The sequence below is a fragment of the Mycteria americana genome, chromosome 21 (genome assembly GCF_035582795.1).
Source record: "Mycteria americana isolate JAX WOST 10 ecotype Jacksonville Zoo and Gardens chromosome 21, USCA_MyAme_1.0, whole genome shotgun sequence".
In the NCBI taxonomy this organism is placed as follows: Eukaryota; Metazoa; Chordata; class Aves; order Ciconiiformes; family Ciconiidae; genus Mycteria; species Mycteria americana.
In genome coordinates this window covers 5,690,382-5,715,778 of record NC_134385.1, presented here as the reverse complement: position 1 = coordinate 5,715,778, position 25,397 = coordinate 5,690,382, and the positions used below count along the sequence as shown (strand labels likewise).

The window sequence follows — 25,397 nt, the reverse complement described above, 5'->3', positions numbered from 1 at the left end:
AATCATTCCTCCTGGAGCCAAGCCAAGCACCTTCCCCTCTTGGCATGGCGTGCAGAGGCCAGCTGGGCTGTCGACAGTTATTTAGTTAATGCTGGAAAAACCTTGGATCAGAAGAAAAACAGCATTTGCCCACAGAAAAATGCAGCCCCCAACCCCTTTCTCTGGTCAATTAAGGCAGTGCTGCTAATTCGGCTTCAGTCTACCCTTCTCCTCTACCAGTCTACCCTTCTCCTCTACCCTTCTACCAGTCTACCCTCTCCTTGGCCAGCAGTTTTCTGCCCACCCTTACACACTCATTAGCCAGCCTTTCCCTAAACGAAAAAACCCGTGAAAGCCATGAAACTGGGGAAGGACAGGCTTGCAAACAACTTCAGCTTCTGGATCTTGGCAATATATTTCATTTCAGCCAGAAAAACTCAAACCAGGGGCAGCCTTTGCCAAATAGTCTTTCTATAGGGCGGCACATGCATGGGTGTTTAAGGCATTTGTGCCCCACCTTTGCGTTTACTCTTGCTATAGTTGTGTGGAAGGGGGAAACCTATACGTGCCCATGCGTTTTTGTGTATTTGAATGTCTCCATATAGGCTTGCTAACACATCTGCCTGTGTGGATGTGTTTCAGGCTTACTGGAGGGTGTAAGCCTGTTTATTTGTGTCTGTTTATATGTCGGTGTTCTGGCTGTTTGTTGGTATGGGCTGCATTTCCTTCCACATATGTCTCTGTGGCTACGTGCCCGATTGCGTAGGAGAGTTTCCCCGTGGCTTTTTGGTGCCATTCCCAGGCAGCTCCAACAGCAAAAGGCACACTCTGCAACAGGAAATTATTAGACAGCAAGGGAAGAAGAGGGGAAGGCTGAGAAATGGTTAATTTGCAGAGAAAAGCCAAGTGGGGAAACCCTGGAGGGTCTCTCTGGTGGCTCCTCCAAGACACAGGGAACAGACATGATGCTTGGGAGGGGATGCTGGGGCTGCACAAGAGGCACCCGTGGCCAAGCAGGGTGAAAGGGAGAACCATGGGGAGGGAAACATCTTGCAGATGCCCCTCCAGATGGTTTTCAACCTGCGTCTCATTCCTTCAGGGTTTTAAAGGGCTGTTTCCCACTCACCCTTTTCTGGCACCTAAACCAAGACGCATCTGGAGCGGCAAACCTGTCTGCCAGCATCTGCGTGGCTCAGAGTGCCGTGCCCATGCCACCGGTGTCCCACACCACAGCACAGGGCTCTTCCCAACAGAAGGATCCTCCAGTTCCTCCCACAGTGACTCCAAACACAGCAGCCTCCAAGATACCCAACCCAAACAGCCAGCTCCGCAGTTCAGACACCGAAACAAGACAAGGACACATCATACACTGAGCTGTGATGGCCCCGGGAGGTAAGTCCTTGGTCCATCTTCACTTCAGGAGCCACTTTCTCCCAGTCTAACAACAGACACAGCAGCACCACCACCCTGCAGGCATCTCACACCATCTCACCAGGCTCCACCAACCCAAAAGCCCCTTGCTTCCCAGGGGTCTGTATATGAACATTCCCTGGCCCTGAGGTCCTGCCCTCCTTCATTGCTATCACCTGTGAAACACCTGAGACGTGCCTGCCCTCGCTAATGAAGGTTAATGACTTAATGATTCATCCATCCTTCAGCCTCCTTAGGAGCTTCCCTCTCCCTGTACCGGCAGGCTGGGCAGTGCTTCCCTGCTCTAGTGGACCTACAAGAGGATTTCTGGTTGCGTTGGGTGCCTAATGCGACTCCTCTGGTCCCTCCACGCTGTATTCTGGGCTTGCCCACCACTCGTGGCCAAATTTCCCTTTCCTGAGTGCATCTTTGCACGTGAGTGTGCCAAGGGTGCCCTCCTACCTGCCTGCTCACCCCCACCAAAGGCAGTGGGAACCACTGACACCCTCCATGTGGAGGCTCAGCCCCATAGCAGAGAGCAGATTCCCCTTTCACGAAGGGATTTGGCCCTTCTGATCCCAGAAGGTGCTCAGCGGCCAGGCTTTTACCTTGCAAATTTCTTACAATGCCAGTGGGGTAACAGAGAAGAGCACGTGGGGAAGCTGTCCTTGGAGGACCACGGGGTGCAGGTGGAAATAAACCCCCAGAGCAGTTTGCAGGCACTGAGCGACGTCGGCTCCCAGTGTCTTCCCCCAGCCGGACCCACGCTGTCAGCCCCATGGTGGGCCACCCCAGCTCTGCCCCATCGACCTGCACCCCTTGCATGGAGACCAGCCCGTGGCATGGTGAGGGTGCTGGGCAGGGGCTGCTCCATCCGCACACACCCCCGCCACTCACCAGCTCTTCGGCCTCCCTGCTTCCAAGCAGACATTTAGGTTCAAGCTTTCCTCGCACCCCACGAGGTTTCCCTCCCATCCACAGCACAGGGCAACCCACACAGGCCGCTGTGTAGAAGCATTGCTTGGGTTATCTCCATAGCAAAGGTCTCCGGGGGCCCCGTCCATTACTCTCCTATCAGCACCCTTCTTTGGTTCATTTCTTTAACAAATCTTCCCTGTGCATCTTGGTGGAAACAGCCCAGAGATAATAACAGCAGATATGCGTTGACCTATGGGATTCCTGGAGTGATCAAACTGTCAGATAACAGAATAAATCTTTCTCGTGGGCTGGGGATTAAATCAGAGAGTGTTAGCTGCTGCGGCTTCTTATTTATTTCTGTTCTCTTAAATTGCATTTCCCTTCCCCCCGTGAAGCGCGCTTGCTGCCTACAGCTGTAAATTACTGCAAACCTTTATGGTAAGTTTAGACACTGAGTCTCTTAACCTTGCAAACATCTCTTGTTTCTCTTAATGGTCTCCAAAAGCTCTCGGGAAAGAGAAAGCAAAAAGGGGAATATGATTTGATAGTAAGCGCATACCTTGGCATTGCACAACAGCGTGACCCGGTCTGAAGATCACCTAAAACCCACGGGCTCGGTGTGTAACTCTCGGCTGTTTCATTGACCGGCTTCATGACCTTGGACGCAGCATTTCATCTCTGCTTTGCCCAACCCTTCATCTGTCTCTCTTCTCCGCAGCCTCCTGGGGCGGAGGACGGTCTGCACCCTGCAAACGGGGCTGCAGGGGGCTGAGGGCACTGCTCTCGTACATAAGCAATGTCCTTCCCCCAGAATGCAGCGATTCCCCATTTGCTTTGGCAGGGGCCGCACCCGGATATCTGGGCATCAGGCAGCATCTCTGTGATTTGGGTAGAAGATCACCGTGACAGCTACAGAGCACAGGACTGCTGGGTTAGCTCCGAAAGAGTGGATGGAGAAATACCCAGAGGGGGTTCGGTCTCTAGTGTCTATTCAGCAGAAATTTTTGAGGTGGTGAAATATGTTCTCCTTCCAAAAAAAAAAGAAAGAAAAAATAAAACACGAAAAGAAAAAAGGAAAAAAAAAAAACACACACACACGTGAAATTTGCTGTGAAATTATGACTCCCCTGGCAACATTTCTACATTTCAGTGCTTAAGTCCCAGTTTCAGAGGAGGGTCCTGCCCGACCCCCTTATGTTCCTCCACCTCCCCAGGGCGAGCTGCCCCGGCTCCCTAGGAATTAGCAAAGCAGCTGCCTCCAGCGCGGTGTGTCTGGATGCCGCTGAAGACACCCGACGGGAAGTACGGCTCTAAGACCCTGCTCTCCCTCCGGCAGGATCTGGCCTCTCCTGCCCACCTCCCCGCAGCCCATCGGCCCGGCTGCTGCGGTAGCCACCCCGCTGCAGGCAGCCAGCCCTGCCCGGAGGACGGGGCCGGGAGCTGGGATCCTGGCAGCGCTGTGCGAGTCACACCAGACACCACAAATCCGACAAAATGAATTTGATAGCTGGTGCTATTCAGGTGCAAAAGGATTTGCGGTAGAGCATGTCCTACAAGGAAGAAATCTCATCGGAGCTGACGTTGCACGGGCTTCACGCCGCCGGACCGTGCTGCGGCCGTACTCCTGGCCTGTGGCGGGGGGACTGACGCCAGGACCAGGCTCCGCAGGCCAAACTAGGCTGGCGGCCGGTATATCAGTGTTGAAATTGGCAGACTGATATCAAGTCCAAACATGGCATATTAGCTTGAAAACACCTTTGGTCTAGGCTGGGGGAAAGCAATCAGAGAGGAGAGCAGCTTGTTGCATGGTGCTGCCTTCTCCTGCAATGCCAGCTCTCCTCTCCCTCCCCTCAGCAATTTTCACCCGAGGAAACTTTGTTTGCCTACGAAGCGACGTTTCTCCCGCCACTTCCAATCCTATTTGCACCGGCCGGTGTTCAGGGCCGGCTCTCCTTCCTCCCTGTGTCAGACGTGCTCGCAGCCCCATGCGACTGCACGAAAAAGGCAGGAAAGGAGACTGAGGGAGGCAGGGACTGACGCAGGGATGGATGACGGTACAGGTTTACGTAGACAAAAATCTCTTGTGACTTTCTAATCCTTCCTTGGAGCAACAACTTTCTGAATCCCACCCCGACAGCCCCCCATCCATGCGCTCCCCAGGACCTCAGTGAATTCCCAGGGACCTGCAGAGTCACCGGCATCCTCGGGGCCGAGCCTGGGGACAGCCTTCCCCTTCCCAGCCCTTCCCACAGCCACTCCAGCCTCCCTGCCGTGATCTAGACACTTCTCGCTGTAAAGCTAGTCCTGGCAAACAAAACCCACCTAGTTCCCAGCCAGACATTTCTAATGAGTTTTGATTTCATAAAAAAGAAAATCCTGGAGACGCCGAGTCAGCCGATCCCTCTTCAAACCGCATTAAGTGTCTCGCAGAGCAGGGAGGGACAAGCTGCTCCATATTCCCTTTTTTTTTTTTCTTTTTTTTAAACACCATCCATTTAAGGATGGTGAAAGGTTGATCAATAGGCAGCACCCGCGTGGGCTGCCCGAGGTGCTCGCGTGCTGTTTCATTAGAGGATGATTGCTCTGCCAACAGGCTCCCACCACGAGCCCACGCTGCGACCGGCGGGGGCCGAGCAGCCAAGTTCAAAGCCAGCCCTTCGAACCCCCCCGCTGCTGCGCCGCGGCGGAGCTCGAGCCGGGGGGGGGTTCAAGGTCTACGGAGCAAAGTACACGGCCCACCGGGTGCCGGGGAGACGGCGCTGCCTTTCATGTCCCAAATTAGAAAACAAAACAGCGCTGGCACCCCAGGGGAGCTGCGGGAAACTTCCACTCGAACGGCAGCGAAAAAGTTTCGGGGCTCGGTATGAGGAAGAGAAAAATCAGCGCGAACGGCAGCTGAGCGGCGGGGGGACGGCAGCGGGGTGCTGGCACGGAGGTGGGGACGTGGGCTCAGCTGGCTGATGGACGGGGCGTTTTTCTGCACCTCCCGCCCCGCCGCGGGGGAGAAATGTGCCTGAGCTGCCCCAGCGCTCAGCCAAAATCCCGCTGCTGCAGGCAAAACCTCCCCAAAGTCACCTAAATACGCAACTGCCGTGGGCAACCCTCCTTTGGGCTGGGTTGATTTTTCAGCCGCAGCCCCTAGGCTCCCGGCAGACCCCTTTCCTGAGTCCCAGGGACGGCTTCACCCTGCTGCTGACCTGGCTGCAGCCCCCGTGCGTCCCTGCGGGGATGCTTCAGGCCCTCCTTTTCCAAAGTCCTTGGTAGTTTTGGGTGCGTTCATCTCTGACTGCCCTCAAGAGAGGCCCGAAGTTCAGACACGGCTGAGTGCCTCCTCTTTAGAAATCTGGCAGCTTTACCAACCAGCTGAGCCCTTTTTAATGGGCAGCAACAGCATCCCAGGCGCCCTGAGCAAGTCCCGCTTCGCTAAGCACCGTGCTGTCCTTGGCCAAGAGCTCCGTCGGAGCAGGGGAGGGCAGGAGGACGGCAGGATCGTTGTCCCCAGGGTGACAGTGAGCGATGGGAGATGCTCTGCCCGGTACGGGGGACTGCCCTGAGCCCTTCCCCAGCGATGCTGCACACAGGGGAGCAGCCCACCCGCTCCGGCTCAGACAAGGTCATTCCTGTTTTAGGAAAGGAGAGGTGAAGCCCTGAGAGATCTTGTCCTGAAAGTCCCCCAAAGAACCACTGACAAAACCAAGCAGCCGACCCAGATCCCCTCCGCTCTTGCCTTACCCAAGGGACCACCTTCCAGCCCACCAGCAAACGGGCAATTTTTCAGTCCACTGGCACCATCAATGTGGTCTCTTTGGGACTGAAAGTCCTCCCATGACCTCCTTCACCTCCTGGGACTGGAGAGAAAAATGTCATTTGGCCATTGACCCCAAAGTGCAGAGGGTCCAGCACATGGAGACGTGGGTCCAGCACATGGAGACGTGGGTCCAGCACATGGAGATGTTGGTCCAGCAACCATTAACGTGGAAGGGCAGATTGAGCACCCATCGCTGGCCATCAGAGATTTCCTATTGACTCAAAGGGCTTCAGGCTGCTCAGGGAGGGGAGGATCAATTATCCGCTGCCGTTAATCTGCAGGGACGTCCGAGACCACAGATAAATCACAGATAAAAGCTGTTCTACCTCTTCCAGCGGGAACACCTTCCCTATCCTGTAAACCTCAAAGGCACGCCACTAAGAGGAAAGTTAAATGATTAATTTGTTTTTCAAAACTGTGTCCTCAGAAAAATATAAAATTTTTTATCCGGAGGAAAATTCTTTTGGCAGCCCGAGCCCCCGTAAGCTGTTTGGGAGTTCATTTCAGTTGACTGAGTGTGCTTACACATCTGTGATTAGACACTCGCTCTACAGATTTTTTTGTTAACCTCCCTATTTGAAATTCTCCCCAAACTTCCCGAGCAGGATTTTCTTGTCCAACCATTTGTATTTTATATCCGTGCTGAAATACTGCTTTATAAATAGCAAGAGCTTTATCTTGACTCTAACCAGCAACCTCAACTTAAAGCTAAATGCATAATTTACTGCAAATTAAACTTAATGGGACTGGAATAATTATGTTGACTTTTGGAAGTACTTAAGGATAAATACATGATTAGATATTTTGCACACCGTGAGGAAATATTTATTTCGAAATACAAATTCTTCCCATTGAGCCTTTTGATGGAACATTTAGAGGTGACACTATCAGCATATAGATTACAGTACCATTAAGGCTACTTAAATAAATTACCCTGCTGCATTTGCAGCACTGGAGAGATGGGAAGTCTCCAGTGAAGTGTGGTGCCTGTGCTGCCGGTCGGTCACACGGGCGCGGGGAGCCCGGCACAGCCCTGGATGGGACCCTTCAGCCTCCGCTCCCCGTGCCCATCTCGAAGGAAGTGCCGTGGGCATCGCTGCAGAGCTGAGCTGTCCGCGGGAACAAGGTCATCCCACAGGGCAATCCCACCCAGGGACCCTCCTCACGCTTCCTTCTGAAAAACGAACCAAGCAACATTGATAGAACTCGTATTTTCTCCCAGGGAATTTGTTCTTTATGGAAACGGCTCAATTTTAGAGCTGGTTTTCTTTCTTTCTCCTGTAAGTAAAAAAATTAGGGAAATTTCAGCAGGAGGAGAATTTGCAGGATCCTTGTCAGCAGTTCGCGCTATAAAACCAATCGTGATCACAAAGTGACACCAAAAAAATGAACAAAAAGCAAATCGAGAAACTGAACAAAAAAAAAAATCGCGATCACAAACTGACACAAAAAACTGAACAAACTGAACAAAAACTTGCTTTTTGCGTGTGTTTTAAGCTCCGGCTGCTGTTAGCTGCCCAAGAGGCGAGCGGAGAATTTTCAGCAAAGCACTTTTCCAATGGGAAATCCCAGCCCGCTGCTGTGCGGGTTAAGGCAGCCCCGTGTTAACAACCAAGACAGCGGCCGGGGGGAAACATCAAGGCAAAACGTCTCACCCTCCTCCTCCTCCTCCAGGCTCTGGCTCCCACAGCCGCTGCTGGGCAAAGACATAAATCCCCAGCCTGGACCAGGCTGCTGCTCATCCCACCCCGCGCGCACGGGGTATCAGGCACCACCCGGGGCTTAAAACAGAAACGATGGGATGCGGGGGCTCTTGTTTCTTTTAATGTTAGCAGAAGAGAACTTTCCTTTTGCTTTTCCTGGAGGGCTCCCCATCACAGCAAGAGGGAAGAGCCACGAGCAGCCCAGGTGAAACACTGGCTGGTTTCGGGCTTTCCTGGATTTCGGGATCATGCTCCGGATGGAGCCGGGAGCTCTCCATCTCCACACACACCCACAGGGCCAAGGGCTGAGAATAACCAGGCTGTAACGTAAGTGAAATCCGGTGATATCTCCACGGGACGGACTGAGTTACGGAGCTGAAACACGGTACCTGTTGGATGGGGAGCTTGGTGCAGCACCCCGGCTCGCCCGCCTGGACCGCTCCAGCTCCCAGTTTCGGGGGTGAGCTCTGGTGCTGCTGCTGATGGGAGCACAAAAGTAAGAAGTAAACTGGAGTTACAACTTTTTACACGTGGGCCCTATGTCAGCACGAGCCAGTGTGTAGCCTGAGGAGCACCCCAGGGCCCAGCACGCAGAGGGCATCTCCCATCCGCCCGCTCGTCCCCAGGGCCACATTTCCATGTCATCGAGACCCACCACTCATGACCAATCCAGGCTGTTGGGCTCCTTTGCAAAGCAAGGACGGACAGATGTCCCGGGGATAGGAGCATGACACGCTCGTCCCCGTTCCAGTCCCATTGGATGAGTTTGGGAAGCGTTGATGCTAGGCAGGGCCTCCGGGGGCTGGCGATTAGAGAGAGGATGGAGATGATCTGCCCAGCCTGGGCCATGGACAGCACTTGGCCTCGCAGATACATCACAGGTGATAAATGGGCCACTGTAACTAATTGCGTTTGGGTTTCGCTTTAATGAATTCATCTGCCAAAGTTAATCTGGAGGGTTTTAACACACCCTTCCCCCAGCCCTGGTTTTGCCCTCACCCCTGACTCGAGACAACTTTTAAAATGCCACATAAAAAGGAATGAGCCAAAACCTGAGAGGGTGAACCGCCATGAGCTGCTGAGAGGGACAGGGGTGGGGAGCCCCAGGTAGGACCCCCATGCCAGGAGGGAACCCACTTCGCCTGAAGCACTGGACGAGAAGAGGGAAAAGGAAGCCCTTGCTCTGCCCACAATTCCTTTGGCTGCCTTGGTCATGTCCTTTGATAACCGGGTGGCTCCACCCACTGAGATGGGTGGATTGGATGAGATCTGGGCACCATCCTGACAATACTCTCCATGTCCTAAAAAACGTGCTTGGGTTGCAGCACTCCACGGGCTCTGCCTGCAGACCTTCATGAGCCAAAGACTCTTGGGTGGTATCTCAATTCATTTTTCCTGCAGCCCCCACCACCAATGGTGCCACCACCACCTTGAGCAGCCCCAAGGACAGGAGTGCTGGTGGGAGGAACAGCCTCCCTGCACGCCCTGTTACTTGCTGCCCCAGAGAGGAGGAAAGAGAGGAAAGTAGGTTGCTCCTGCCCCAGGAAGATCAGCACCTTTCTCCATCCCACGACTTCGTCGGACATGGTGCGCTCCAGCTGGGTCTTTGCACAGAAGTAGCTGCTGTGGGAAACAGGGCCATATCCAGTGACAGGGCATGGGGAACACCAACGGGCACTTGTACAGGGCAGGATGGTGACGGTGGGGTTGGCGAGGACAGAGCAGAGCATCCACTGGGAACACCAACCCCTCCAGGCAGGAGGACGGGGGTCGATGGGGACAGAGCTCCCACCTGCCCCCTCTGCAGCTACTGCTGGACATCAGCCGGGGGCCGGAGCCGGGCTCCCCCGGCACATCCAGCGCTGTCAGCCTGGATTAGGGAACAAGCCCGTGAACGGAACAAGAACATCCAGGTCACCTCCAACAATACCATGACATTGGCTTTGGGAAATTATCACCAGCTTTACTGGGGTGTGCGTGCTGCAGATAACAGCACAAAGGAGGCGGTGAGTTGGTGAATAATTCCCAAGGGCCAAAAGTTGGGCATTGGACGGCACATTTGGATTAGTTATTGAAATGCAAAGCGCTCCTTTTAAGCACCTCTAATCCGTCCATGCCTGGCAGAGAGCAGCAGCGAGACCCGGGTGCCTACGGCCGTGCCAAGGCACTCTTGGCTCTGCAGAGGGGGGGAAGAGGCGTTTCGCTCCATCCCGTCCCCATCCCCGGGCTACCCCACAACACATCACTCACCAGGACACGCTGATGAACCAGAGCTGGGACAGGAGGGACATCTCCATGAGATCTTTTATGGGATGGGGACCCAGACTCCTGGTCCTGCCCCAGCTCCGCAGGACGGCACCGGTTACCCGTTGGCTCTCCTGGGCTGTCCATGCCTCCTCAAGGTGTTGCAGGGATGAAGCAAGGAAGGAAAGTGATGCCACCCACCTCCCCGAGCTTCCAGGGCCTCAGAGAGCCACCAAACTCGATCACCACCACCCTTGTCCCCGCAGAAACAGCTCCTTTTTTTACCTTAATGGGGCATAGCAGAGAAGGGACAATTCATCATTCCTGGTGGGAGCAGGGCCCCAGGGAGCAGCTGCTGTTTCTCTCTTCATTACGGACCAGCCGATGGAATGATGGCTTTCATAAAACCAGGGGGAAAGGTTTTTTCATCATTAGCGGCCGGTGACAGCGAGTGCCCAACGAGCTGTGGCTGAAATACAGCTCGGGAAGAGCGAGGCTCCGGCTCCGGTGGAGAGGGGACTGCGGGGAGGAGGGTGACCAGGCACCGAAGAAATCAAAAGCAGCTCTGGATGGACGAGCCACCAAGCCGGTGGCCAGCCTGGCTGTGTGCCCTGGGGCCGGGCTGCTTGCTGCAGGGGAGCCAAGGAAGCCAGACACTCGGAGCTGCACAGCAATAACCTTGCAGAAGGCTGTCTTTCCCTTTTTTTTAGAGATGCAAATTTATCAGATGCTTTCCAGTTTGGTTTGGTTTCAGGGGTGGTTTTTTTGCACATAGTCACCACCACGGATAGCGAGTGGGAAGGGAAAGGAATAGGCAGCAGCGGGACGTGGCTGACGGCTTGGGGGCTACAGCTTTGCTGGGAAGCTGCTCTGATGTGGAGCCCCTGCCCGAGCAGGGGCCGATGTCCCCAAACAGCCCCAAACCCCCCACACCGCAGGCGCAGGGCACTGGAGGTTGCAGGACTGCAGGGGCCAGCCCAGCTCGTGCTCCGTCACCCGGGGCACTGCCGCTGCTCGAGGCCACCCTGCCCTCCGGGACAACACCGCGGGGCTTGGGGACGAGGAGCTCACCCCCAGGGACACCCCTGCCAAGGGCTGACCCCGCAGCCCAGAGGCGACGTGCACCCCAGAGCCCTTCCCAAGTGCAGTTCTTGATTTTAATTTGCATTATCCCCCTTTTTATTATTTATTGGTAAAATGTAATTACCACATCCTTCACAAACCTTAATTAAAGATGAAAAACAGTCCTGACAAGTCAATTAGGTATTTTTTTTTTTTTTCCTTGGTCTCCATTAAATTAAGACTCAAGTGTTACTGGAAGTGTTTAATATCACAACAGATTAAACTGAAGGCTGCTTTGTAATAAATAAATCACTGAAGACAATGCAGGAGCTTTCTTCTCCAGAAGGCTTTTCTTACAAAAGGGTTTCATTTTCCAGCTGGAAAATGCACTGAAAAGAGTTTCTCCTTCCTCCGTAACACCCTTTCCAGCAATGGAAAACTTCCATCAGAAGTGTCACAAGAAGCTGCGGGCACCAGGCTGGCTGGCAGGGCTCGCCCAGTCCAAGATCTCCCCGTGCCGTTATTAGCAGGAAACCCACAGCAAAGCTCCGCAAGCGCAAGGCAACCCCGTCTCCTCTGCGCGGTGATGGGCGAACACGGCTCCTCTGGGCCAGGAAGGTTTAGCAGTCCTGGGATTTAATCCTGGAAATGTGCTCCCCCAAAATACCCTTGCAAAGCAAGATACGGCCGATACGGAGGTCTTTTCTACAAGCTGCCCCATGGGTACCTGCATCGGGGCTCCCTACATCACAGCTCCCGGAGCAGAGCCAGCGAAAGAAATCCAGAGGCCATCACAAATTTGGAACATTTATTTATGCAACTGATTTTCCTAAAAGGAAAGAAAGCCAAAAATAATAATAATAATAATAATAATAATAATAATAATAATTAAAAAAAAAACAGTTCACAACAACTGGATGTGCGTGGTACAATCCACATGGGACGTGTCCCTCCTTTGCCATCCCGCCCTCGGTCCCACCACACCGTCCCGCTCCACGGCGGAGCCGCCTCGTGGTACCAGTCCCTTTGGCAGCAGCTCCTGGATGCTGCCAGCTTTCAGGGTCATTTTTTCTGCATATAGACAAAATCGTTCCAATTTGGTGTTTTTCTCGGGTTTTAATTTTTTTCCTCTTTTTTTTTTTTTTTTGTTGTTTCGTTTTTATTAAAAAGAAAAAAAAAAGCACCACTCCAATCTGTAATACCAATAAACATTATCTATCTTAAGAACAGTATTTATATTTTTATATATATATTTCTATATATATATTTCTATGTACAGGATGTCCTTGCCTCATGTCACATGAGCATCTCAGGAGGAGTTGGAGATCGGTTGGTTTTTATAGCACTTTGATTTCAAAGTCTGCCCTTCAGAAGAGATGCCCTAAAAACCCAGAGACATCCAGCAAGGAGATATCAAAAAAAAAAAAAAAATCATCTCGCTTTTAAAACATATGTACAACTCCTCCAGTCTCTGTTGTCTCATTAGGACTACATGGGGTTTCAATTTTCCTTTTTTTTTTTTTTTTCCTTTCCTTTCTGGCAGCGCTCTACCTGCGGAGCACCGGGGGATGCTCCCTCCCTCTGGACCCGAGGAGGACGCAGGCGGCCGGGGCTCCTGGCAGGTGGGGGATGAAGCAGCATCGTCCCTCCAGCCCCCAGGCACTGGGGCTGAACGGTGCCACCAACATCCCACCCCCGGGAATTTCAGAGGTTCAGCTCAGCCATTTTCATACGAAACCAAACAATTTCTGCGCCCCGGGACCTCTCTGCACCCACCACACGGCACCTTCCCTGCGGCATCCCGGGACAGCGTGGACACGTCTACAGAGAGATGGGGATTGGGAAAAGGACGCTAATTTATTCCAAGTCAAGGCTTGCGACGCGAGTACCGCTGTTACCAGGTACCGGTGTCACCGGGCCGTTCTGCAGGCTCTGGTGGGGTAAAAAGACTATTTGGTCACGAGACAGCGTGGGCACACGGCAGGGTTAGACAGCAGGGATGGAAACGAAGGGGAATCGTGTTGTATAGCCCTTGGAATAAGGTATTGTCAGGCCGTGTGAATTGCCCGGCGGCAAGCACACGGGAAAGCCAAGTGTCTGGGCAAAACCCTCCGGTGCTGCCGAAATCCCCATCACCACCCCCAGGCGTTTGCAAGGCAGCGGGTGGGACATCCTCCAAGGCGGAGAGAGGGCAGAGATTAATCTTGTTGCTCTCCTCCACCCTTGGAAGGCGGATGGAAATATCTCCCGGGTTTGCTCATCCAGGGAGCAGCCGTTTCGGCTCTGTGGCCCTCGTGCTGCAGATCGATCCGGCCAAACGGCATCTTCCAAAGCTTCGAGTCGTGGTATGGATCGGAATGCGACTCCCCGGGGAGAGGGAGCCCCAGCCTCCGGGCACGCGGGGTGGGGAAGCTTCCCCTGCCCTGGGGAGGTGGGGCTGAAGGATGGGGGGGACGAAGGATGGGGTTGCCCACGTGCAACCTCCAGCATATGGAGGACAATTTCTCATCTGTTCTGCTCCATGCCCCAAAAAAATGACTGTGAAGGGTTCTGCCTGGCCCTCAAGACAGAAGTAACCTCCCCTTGGTTCCTCGAGTCTCCGAGGCAGACCTCGGACCTGCAGCCCTGTGGTTGCACCTTCTCGAGGCCATTTGCAGGGAGAGAAAACCCTGACCACAGCTTGATTACAACCAGGCTCTTCCCCGTAAGCAGAAACCCCTGCAGTTATCACAATATCAGACAGAAAAAGTGACATCTCACACCCGACCAGAGCAGGATGAAGGCAAAAAGCATCAGGTACCTTCAATCACCGTCCCCATACGCTTGTCCCCAAGTGGCACCAGCGGCGTGGGGACCCCCCCATGCGCAGCCCCGAAGCGCTGCCACGGCTCGGGGCTTCAGCACAGCTCACCCCACGCCAACGCCATCACCAAAACCGACCGTCCCGCTTCACCAACCCCAGCAAAAGCCAAGCAGCATCGATGGGCAACTGCACGGGGGAGACATCCAGGAGGCATATGGGATGGACCCAAATTTTGAGGGTTTTGTTTCTGGGCACCAAAGGTGTCTCGTGCAGCGATTCACAAGGGAAGGGTTAAACACGGACCCGTGGGCTGGTGCCTTTGGGTCAGCCCAGGAGAAATTAATTGCTACAAATGGAGAAGACGGTGTGGAGACACCGGGGAACCATCGCTTGAAAAGCTTTGCAAAGGTGCCAGGAGGGGTCTGGGTCGGTCCCTGGAGAGGGACATGGCGTGCCCAGTGCCCTCCACGTTCCACCACCGTCCCACGTCCCCGCTTTGTCCAGGGCTGGATATACAAAGGGTCGCAACTCACGGAACTAAAAAAAAGAGAAGATCAAACTCATGGTGCGAACGGGCAGAAACTCAAGAGCTCCTCTCAGGGTCTTTGCTCCGGCTCAGAGCGTGTCCCCACCAAGGGGAAAACCTGCCGGCAGCTGTCTGGGCTCCTCGGAAGAGCAGCTTTGACTCCACGCACAATTGAAAAAGCAACATCTCTTCTCCAAATATCCATCCTTCCCTGCTGGGAAACGGCCTTGGCTCCTTCTGTCCACCTCCTCCCCTCCCTGGCCTCCTCTCCGGCTGCTTTGTGCTGCGCACACCGACCCCACGACCGTGACTCAAAGCGATGCCGGGATGGGACGAGTGGTGGCATTCGACCCGCAGCCGCTCAGACGTGCGCGGGGCAGGAAGAAAAGATGGAGAGCAGAGGATGAAGATGGGGAGCGGCCGACACGTCCCCGCATCCTTTTGCTTTTCTCGATCCGATGGGTTTTCTCGTCGGGTCCTTTGCTGTTTCCCCTCCTCACCTTCAGCACTAACGCAACGTCCGAGTGCGAAACGCACAGTTGGCACGACCCCCGCGCGAGCCCTTGCCGCCGCGCTCCTGGCAAGGTGCTATCTGGTCTCCAGGGACTCCAGATATTCCAGTGCTATGTCGTAGCAGAAATGATACTGCTCCTGTTCGGAGAGAGAAAAGAAGGTGTTACGATTCCAAGTAAACTATTTCCCAAAGCCGTCCCTTTTTAAGGCAAAATAAGTTTCAACAGCCCTAAGGAAAAGCCTGGGAGCAGCTCTATGAGACGAGCACGCGCGTCGCCCCGCGCTGGGGGCCGCGTCCCTCTCCTGTCCCCCGTGACGGTCCTGCTGAAGCAACAGCCGGGAGAACCTCCGCTTTCAGCACGACACCCGCTGCTGGGGAGGGGGATGAACCGTCCCCCGGATCCCAACGCGCGGCACGCACCAAATTTCCTGCATTTCGGGGGCACGCACGCCTGCGACGTCCCCCGAAGGACCGCGACGTCCCCTCACTGCAAAAATCTGGCGTATTCGCTACACCAGGGTACAAACCAGGCAGCACCGGTGTGGGGCTCCACCGACCAGCCTCACCCACGGAACCCCCACCACCACCGCAGTGATTGACATGTGTCAATCAGATGGTGGCAGAGCCACGGCAATGATGGGGTCTGGGGTCAGAGGTGTCCGAAATAAAACCCGTGGGCATGAAATCAAGGAGTGGTTTTATTTTTGAGTTCAGCGAAGGCTGCAAACGGGAAGTGGGCCCAGGCGAGTGCCGTGGCCTCGCCGCGTCGCCGTCTGCAGACGCCCTGCCCTGGCTGCCAGGACATTTCTCATCACGGTTCTCCTGCTGCAGATAAAATGCCATTTTCCATCCCTGGCAGGGATTTGGTCTGGGCGTTTACTTTGCGTGGGGGGAGAGGCACGAAGGGAAGTCCCAGGAGCTTTCACTTCCAAAAATCCAAATTTTCCAAGGGAAATGCCAAACAAATGAGCATTTTGGTGTTCAGGTCGAAGTCTGGCCTGCCTGTAACGGCCCGGCCAGAGCCAAGGGGTGCAAGTGGGAAAGCTCCTCTCCGAGCCCGCGGCAAGACCAGGCTCACTCTCCCATCTCTTCCCTTTCCTGAGACAGCTACGGATGGTGTCAGCACCTTCCCACCCTTTGCTCTGCCCCAGCTGCCCCCCCAGCTGCACGAAGGGAGAGCCCGGCATAGCTGGCTCCTGGTTTTGTAGCAAAAATCACTGAAACTGGGCTTGCGAAGGCAGCCTCATCTATCCTTGTTCTCCGTTACGTGATCTGTTCTTCTGCTCTCCTGTCCTCGGACAACTCCCAGCACAGAAAACTACGGGGGAGCCCAGACCTTGGAAGTGCCCAGCCCCAGGAGATGTTGCTCCTTCAAGCATCCAACAAACAAAACCAGCTAGAGTGGGGAAAACAAGCCCAAATAAATCAGGTTTCTGATACTGCTGCAAGTGCTGGGACATCGTGGGAGCATTCCAGGTGTGACAGCGGGGAGGGAAAGGGGAGAGCTCATCTCCCGACATCCTCAGCAGCAGCTTGAGCACCGGCACGAAAATCCTGTTATCCCCCGCGCGGGTGGGCGGCTGCTCGGGGACCCCAGGTGGGAGCAGGCAGCAGGGGAGAAGGGCTTCAAAGCGAGGAGGCTGCGACAGCTTAGATTAAAAGCACATAATGCTTTTTGGATTAAGAAAAGGGATTGTTTCCATTTATCATCATATAAAAATAAACCCCACGGGCAAACAGAGGGGGAAGATGCACGGGCAGCAGGCAACTGCTACGCTGCTGGGCTGCAGCTCTTTACGCCGGGCGAGGATCCGGCCTCCCAGTGGCTCCGGTAGATTGGGATTCCCAGAATAGACGGTTCAGGTTCATTTGAGGCTGGAGGATGCTCGCGTCCTGATGTGAAATGTTTCCTTTTTTTAATACCTTTGCAATTTAGCCCAATGGGTCTGGTGGCTTCATGCTTGTCACATCATCTTTTCATTATCTGCATCCCTCCCCCTGCTCCCCGTCCCCTCCCTCACCTTCTCCTCCACTTCAATTCCTGATGCAAATCACATCCCCTCCTCGAAACCGTTTCATTTTGCAACTTAGAGATTTTATAATCTAACCAGGGTAAACATTTCCAGCTGACTTGCTTTTAAAACATCACCAGGCACCTGGATTCCTCCACCACAGGAACGGATACGTGCCTGCTCCATCCCTTGTCCTGTTATCGAGGGCCTGAAATAGGGCACGGGCTTTTCACTCTGACCTGCTGCCACCTCCAGCCTCCCCATCACGAAACGTGGCTCCCCCGCTGCCCCCAGCAGCTTGCCCACCAATTAATTTCACTCAAAATGCAGTTCCCTTTTATATTTCCAACAGGAATTTGTCTGACTCAACCTCGGAGCTGCTCCCGGCGCCGCAAACCCTCCGAAGAACTGCAATTACATCCCATGAATTAATGTGAACCTGCCTTATTACTCCCGGGAAGGATTTCCGACAAGCCCAACGCCGACACCAAGGACATGTCGGCACGGCAAGATGAAGGCAAGCCCGAGGCTCCTTTCAAGAGCTGCCTCGCCTCCCTGTCCGCCCCAGCCCGCGGCACGGTGCCGGCACGCTCGCCAAGACGTGCTCTGCATGAGGATGCCCATAATGCTAATCAGGATTTGGGATGGGAAAGGAGGTTTTTGGGGAGGTGAGGATCCCCCCAGCACCTCTCCTCCCTGCCGGAGGGATGCACGGGGACCAGCAGCCAGGGTGGACGCCAGCAGTGTCGGTGCTTACCAAGGTCTCTACCATATTTGGCTTGTAGTTGCGGAGGGTCTTTGCAGCATAGAAAACATCTGCCATGTTGTGACACTTGATCATCTCCAGGATCATGGTGGAGGCACAGAAGGTGCCGCTCCGGCCACCTCCGTTCCTGGTGGGAGAAACACACGTGTTGGTGGTGAGGAGATGGCATTAGAGCATCTTCCCGCTCCCTCTAATTCCCCCTTTCTCTCTCCATCCCAGGAGATGTCCCAAGCAGGGGCTCATACGCCAGAGGCCCCCAGACCGGGGGACCTGAACCAGACCCACGCGGTGGCAGGAGCTGTGATGCTGCCCTCCGGTCCTCACAAGAGCCACAACAGAGGATGAAAACACCTTTTTGGACCATGGGGGCTGGATCTTGGACATCTGGGCTCAGTTTCCAGCCCTGCCATGGACCGATTCCTCGTGCGACCTTGGGGAAGCCACCGTGTCCCTCTACCACCCTCTTCCCATCTGCAGGGTGACCCCGGGCTGATGACCTGTTGGGTAGTGCTGGCTGGAGGAACCGTCCCACATTTTACCCAGCGCACAGCTCGCTGGGTACCTGCCCCCATCCTGGGCTGAAACCATCCCACACCACCACGTCTGATCCCTGGCAGCAAAGGGGACCAGGGAGAGGAAGACAGAACATGATGCCAGTGTTTTATAAAGCATGTTCTCAAATTATCCTTCAGCTAATGAAAACGGATGAGGCTGTAATTAATTTTTGATTAAAGGCTCGCCTGCTGTCTCTACCAATCTGCGAACGTGCTAGGTCCCATCCGAGGAGAGCACGCATGGGTGTTTGTGTGAGCCAAACCTAGCTGGGAGGAGGGGGATGGAGAGCACGTTCACCTCAATGAGAAGCAAGCGGTGGGAGTTGCCCAGCTCCTGCAACGTCCCTTTGGAGCCTGTTACATGCATGGGACGTGGTGACAGGGCTGGGACCTCTGCCGAGCCCCGCTGCAAGGCAGGGGACCGGTGTGAACGGCAGGGTTGCTGCTAGCGGGTGCCACTCCTGCTGAACATCCATCTCACAGAGGAGGTTTGACATGGTGACCACAAAGTGCCTCACCCAAAACTCATGTTGTGGGAGAGACAGCACCATCCGGGGACAAAGTCACCCCAGTGAGGGCTTTTTAGAGGGTTTCCAGACAGAACTGTAGGCACGTGAGCTGGTGGCATCTCCCCCCACGCCAGATCCCGCTCCTCTCCAGCTGACACTCACAGGCAGTGCACCACGGTCCTGCCATCGCCGCTCTCCTTCTGCCACCTCTCCACTTGGGCCAGGAGGTGCAGGAAGGACTTCTTGGAGTCTGGGGTGTCTCGGTACGCTGACCACCGCAGGTACTGGAAATGCCGGACCATCAGGTGCCCTTCCTGCAACTAGAAAAGCAAACCTCATCAGCTTGAACCCATGGGCTGCCCCCATTTGCCTCCGCAGGAGGTTTGATGGAGGGCAAGAGGGATTTGCCACACAGTAATAGTAGCGGAAGAGAGTAAAACCCTTTCCTGGTGCTTTAAGATGGATGGTTCAGCCCTCTCCTCCGCAGCTCACACTGGTCCCACCACCCCATCCCACGCGGGGGAAGCTCCGCTGACATGGTTCGTCCTAACTCACAGCGTCTCGGACTGCCTGCGTATCTCACAAAACCCGTTACCAGACCCCTGAGCCTCCCCAAAGCTTCTCCACCACGTCCTTGTCTTGCATGCAGAAGATCCCAGGAGATGTGTTTTGTTGCGTTCTCTGTAAACCAGGAGGCTGATGAGAAGCTGCCACCCACAGAGGCGGGGAGCCGTGGAAGCGCGCCTTAATACCCTGGTAATCTGGTTAGTTTTGAAATCTAATCTGGTTAGCAGGCTCCAGGAGAAAGATTACATCCACAAAGCTAAACGAGGCCAGGCTTTAGCCCGGCAGACGCGGGGCTCTTGCTCAGAAGTACTCGGGGCATCGGGAGCACCCGACGGGATGAAACCACGGGTCACGCACTCCAGCCGCATCTCGGGGCTCGGCGGCACACGTGTGGGGAGCACACATCAGAGGAGAAAGGGGGGATCAGATGCAGATGGGGGATCCCCAGCTCTGGAGGGCTCCATCCACCTGATTTCAGATGCCTGATGCACGGGGCGAGCACCAGACCTCTCCAACCAGCGGGACCTGCGGCTCTGCAGGGACTCCCCAGCCCGGGGGTGGCTGTTGGGGGCATTCGGTGCCCGCTCCAACCAGCACACCCCAAACGCACAGGGGCTTTTCTGAAGCTTTTCGGGAGCTCCGATGTGGGTCGGCGACATGGCTGGGATACGCTGACCTCCCCGGGCTCGAGCTTTTGCTTCCAGCTGGAAGCCAGGAAGGCAGAGGGGGGAAGATGAAACAAATGAGTGGAGTTAAAACAGGAGAAAACTCCTCTGACAGCCCAGGAAGGAAAGCTTTGGGATCCGTTTTGAAGCTCAGGTGAAAGCTCTGGCTGGCTCTGGAGGACTTGTGACACCCACCAACGCCCGGCTCGCCTCCAGCTGCCAAGGCTTGGCAAGAAGCGGCTCCATGCATTTACCAGCACTCCTTCAGCGATCTGCTCCCTGGGGAAATCTCTTCTTAGATCCAGAGATTTCAATCACGCTGCATTTTAATTTAGCATGGGGTATATTCTACCACCTGAGAGCAAAGCACATTTGGTGAAGGATTTTGTGCTGACACCCAGGATGCTCCCACAGGGAGCGCAAACCAAAACCCTCTTTGTGTTAAGAGTCCAGATAATCAGGATTTATCTCCTCCGACCCAGCTTCCACGCCGAAGCACCCTTCCCAGCCGGGCCGTCAGCCAAGCCGCATGCTCCTTTCCAAGCTCCCTAATTCCCATCTGCCCGATGATCTCCACTGAGGCGTTGGCCTCAGCCTCTTGGCAACCCTTGGGAGATTTAAAGACCTCAGGGATGCCACCTCTTCATGGCCGGCTTTTGTAGTTAAATCGGCTTTTTTTTTTTTTTTCCACATGCAGTTCTGCACCCACGCGGGCCGTTCATCGCAGTCCCTGTCCCTTCCCAATTTCACTGCATTTCTCTTCATTTAAAGGCAAGCTGAACCAGCCAAATAGCAATGCAACAAGGACAACAGGTCAAAACCTGTGCGGATCTTCTCACCCTGCAGGAAAAGGGCTCTGCTGGTCCCAGGGGAGCCGCCGTGCCCATGCGGGGAGTCTCTATCCTGGGATATACGCGTGGCAGGGCAGAGATGGACCTCCAGGCAGGATGAGAAAGGTCTTCCTACAGAGTTATCTAAAATCTTGCAAGGAGCTGTGAACTCCAGAAAGCTTGGATGGAGCCAACGGCACTTTGACAGGCTCATTTCTGCCAGGATGGGAGCTGGGGCTGCATCCTCTGGAGGAGCTGGATTAGGCTGAAGAAGACACCAGCATCTCCAGCACCATTCAGTTCATATGGAGAATTACCTGGCCGGGCAACGCCAAGCTCTAGGACTACATGGCCTCACTAGATACATCATCCTTCTGCTCTCCGAAGGAGGTCTTCACCCATATAAAGCAGCTCTTAGCTCACCCAACCCGGACCTCTGCACTGGGAGACACCTGGGGGGCACGTGGCACGTGCAAATCCCCCCCGACCACCCTTTGCTAGCATGGAGCCAGAGGAGAGACCCTCACCCGTGTGATGTTCTGGACTCGGAAGAGTCGGGACACGATGTCCTCATCTGCCGCTCCGGAAACATACTCCACCTCCATCGGGCCGTACTGCTGGAGCCCCGGCTCAGGCCAGTACTGCAAACAGGGCTGTGGAGAGAAGAGGCACAGCTCGCTGTGACCAGGGACATGCACAGAACACAGGGAAAGGGCATCGTGCATCACAGGCAACGTTGAGCGGAATGGAGTGGTTGGCACTGGACACCGAGAGGGGCTGCTGGCACAGGGGGTGGCCTCAAAATGGGACGCTGGACCCACGATGCCGTTACTCATGCAGAACCCATGGCACATTGCTGGGTGGCTTCAGGTTGTTGAGGGATCAAAGCCGAAGGGTCAGGTCCACTCCCCTGGCACCCACGTAGCCCTCTCCCCACCGCACCAACACAACAGCCGATGCTGCCGGCGATGGGCTTTGCCAGTCCAGAAGAAGGCAGGATGGTCCCTGCCTCGGCCCCAGCAAGCACGGGCCTGATCCTGCACCATGACAGAGCAGGGCTTGGCTGCTCCAAGTCTGCTTTCAAACCCCACCAGCTTCAGAAGCAGCTCTGCCATCAGAAGCAACAGCAACGTGGACGACAGTCCCCCTCATCCCTCCAAGCCAAAGCCACCCCAGCTTGCGGCTCAGGGAAGGGCTGGGGAGCAACCCCTGCTCCCCCGACGTGTCCAGCACAGCACTGATGGATGGCTCGGTCCAAGGGGCACGGATGTGAAAGCTGTCACACCGCGACAGCTGGGAAACCAGCATCGACACAAAATATATGATGTTTGTCACCACACTTTAACAGGGCATTTAGCATTTCAGGCCATCTAACGGCTTGGGCCTAACTGCATGGCAAATGTGTTTGAGAAATAATTGGTTATTAATAGGGGCTATAAATCTCCAAGATCTCTAAGCCTTCTAGACTCAGAGCTATAATTTAGATATTAAAACTTCCTTCGGCAAGACGTAGTTCAAGTGAGGGATATACCCTCTAAGTCACCTTTCAGAGCTGCCTGCTGTAAAGGCTGATTTATTACCTGTTGGTCCTAAACTGGTAAACATTTAAGATCCAGCTAAATATTGTAACACAGACATCCCTGAAGAATAGACGTCCGGAGACAGAGGCAGGGCTGAATAATGAAGAAAAATGGCAGAGTCCCCGTTGGGTGGTGCCGGGGGACAGCGGCCGCTGCAGGGGACGGGGACGTGGGGAAGGATAGCACAGGAGCGGGCGGCTCCGGTGAGGCTGTAGGGCATTTCTGGACCATGGAATGAAAGAACAGGTTGAGAGAGAGAAATAAAATGGGTTGGGCTGCCTCCTCCCCTGCCGTGGTCCACTGCAGCTGGGTTCAGCTGAGAGCCGGTGTTCGTGCTGCAGACGGGAAGTGCTGGATGCCCACGGTGACGGAACAGAAAGGCGGTGGCACTGCTCCAGCGCTGGGCTTTCGAAGGGGCACGGGGTCCCCAGCCGGTATCTCAGCACATGTGAAAGTAAATGTGAATCAAGGTGAAAAATGCACGCAGGAGCATCAGTCACCCTCCTCTAGCTGGACCTGCCCGCTACTCGGGCTACGTAGCTGCTCTCCTCTGCAGCCACGCTTGCAGGCAAAGCTCTTCCAACCTCCAGGCTTCAACATCTCTCTGCACACAGGGAGAAGCCAGGCAGGTCCGTCCCATCAGGAGCAAAGCCCACAAGGCTCGGGGCAGCCACCGCTGCCAGCCACGGCTCGATGCGGCAAGGTGCCCAGCCCCGTCCTCACACCGGGACCGGAGAGCCTGCCCACCCAGGACAGAGCCACCCATGGGTGCTGGGTCTGCACCGACACCCTCTGCTCTGGGCTCGCAGAGGCACAGAGAGGCAACAGCCACCACAAGAACTCACTTTTCACATTTTCAGTTGAAAACACCCTTCATGGCTCTGCTCAGAGCATCTCCTGAGAAGTCCACGAACGGCTGCTCACCGTCTCATGGGCCACAGACCACAGCTAGAGCCTTTGTCCTCATTCCTGTTTTCATACGGTCACGTTTGCATGATGGACTTCAGTAAAGCCAACACCGTTAGTAAGTTACTCGGACGAGCTACTGGGAAGAGAAGCGCCGATTCCTACAGGAGCTAAATCAAACCTTTCCTTTACTGAAAAAAACCCACACAGTCCTCCAGAGGGTGGAATTTTAAAGGTTGACAGAACATCACCGAGTTTCCTAGTTTTGGTTCTAAAGGTTCACTATTAAAGAAAATTAAGTGCTCTCCAGCCACTCCTCTCCCAGTTTATCCTTGTGCCCAGCGTTACTCCCCCCAGGTGCAGAATCCGGCATTTGCTCTTGTTCCATTTCATGCCATTGATGATTGCCCAAGGCTCCAGTCTATCTAGATCCCCCTACCAGGCCTCTCGTCCCTCAAGAGCGTCAACAGCACCTCCCATTTGGTATCATCAGCAACCTTGCTAGTGGTGCATTCAACTCCTGCATCCAGATCATTGATACAAACCCTGAACAGAACCAGCCCCAGGACTGAGCCCTGAGGAACACTGCTGGTGACCGGTCCCCAGCCAGATGTAGCCCCATTCACTACAACCTTTTCAGCCCTGCTCTCCAGCCAGTTCTTCACCCAGCGCACCCGACTGGCTCATCTCACAGTTGGACAACTTGTGCAGAAGGATGCTGTGAGGGACAGCATCAAAAGCCTTCCTGAAATCCCGAAAAACTACATCCACCGCCTTCTCTCCATCCACCAGGTGAGTGACCTTATCATAGAAGGATATCACATTAATTAAACAGGACTTTCCCTTGAGGAACCCATCTTGACCGTGCCTGAAGATTACATTATTCTTTAAACGCCTTTCAATAGCACCCAGAATGATCTTCTCCATCATTTTTCCAGGTCCTGAGGTCAGACTAACAGCTCTGTAGTTTTCTGGGTCTTCCCTCACACCCTTCTTGATGATGGGAATAACATTGGCCAGCTTCCAGTCAGGAGGGACTTCCCCAGACTCCCAAGACCTTTGGTAGATGATCGAGAGAGGTCCTGCCATAACATCCACCAGCTCATCAAGTACTCTGGGATGAAGCCCATCAGGCCCCATGGACTTGGGAACATTCAGCTGATGCAACTGGTCCCTCACAGTTTCACTGTCCACAAATGGAAAGGCACTCTTTCTGCAGTCGTGCTCCTCCGACTCAGAGGACCGGGTTGATAGCTTGACAAAAGGTTGAGAGAACATCACTGAGGTCCCTGGTTTGGGTTCTGAAGGTTCTATCACAAAGAAAAGCAGAGGAACCCAACCCAAGAAAGGAGTGGGGTGCAGAACACCAGTTTATTTCATTTCCAAAATATATTTAGGTGGCGTTTCACTTAGACCTCATTCTAGGGAGCAGCACGGAGAGCCTGCTGAAAGCTGAGAGCGTCACCCGGGTACGTGGACAGCCATGACAGAAGCCGCGCTGCTGAACTCCCAGAGCGGGGGCTATTCCACAGCAGAGGGTACGGGCATTTCTGCACGGGGGGAAGGTGCCCCAGGGAAAAACTTCAGGTCTGGGGCGCTTTGATGCCCAACGCTGCAGCCTTCCCCATCCCTCCCTGGCGACCAACTCCCAGGGGCAACGGGACGCAGCACTGCCCTAGCAGGACACACCAAAGGCAAATACACTTGGATTCACTTCTTGGCTCAGAACAGCTCTCCCCGTGAAAAGAAATCAGGGCTTTTCAGCAATTTCTTCTGTCTTCCGCTTCCTGTTGCCAGGAGATGGGCGCCACGCTGTGATGTCACTGCGATGCAACACAGATGTCACCGTGACGTTGAGAACTTCCCAGGCAGCTGGCACCATGGCCCTTCATCCTGCTGACCAGCAGGACCAAGCCTGGCTGGCTGGGGAAAGGGCCATGGCTGGAAGTTGCAGTCAAGCGGTGAAGAAAGTCGTTAAAATGGAGCCACCATCACCAGGGACATCCTGGGCTCTGGACCTGCAGGAGCCAGACTGGTGGGC

At 54.6% G+C, this 25,397-nt stretch overlaps 1 protein-coding gene across 1 annotated transcript in view; it reads right to left on the bottom strand.

The window, feature by feature from the left end:
• Positions 1-11,603: 11,603 nt before the first annotated feature.
• The window catches only part of PTPRU (protein tyrosine phosphatase receptor type U), a 79,595-nt gene continuing 65,801 nt past the window's right edge, over positions 11,604-25,397 (bottom strand). The window contains exons 27-30 of the mRNA XM_075522304.1: positions 21,398-21,523; positions 18,971-19,128; positions 17,737-17,872; positions 11,604-15,104 (exon numbers count right to left, since the gene is read on the bottom strand). Coding sequence (XP_075378419.1) covers positions 15,042-15,104; positions 17,737-17,872; positions 18,971-19,128; positions 21,398-21,523 — 483 coding nt within the window. The 3' untranslated portion in view covers positions 11,604-15,041. The remainder of the gene's footprint in view (positions 15,105-17,736; positions 17,873-18,970; positions 19,129-21,397; positions 21,524-25,397) is intronic.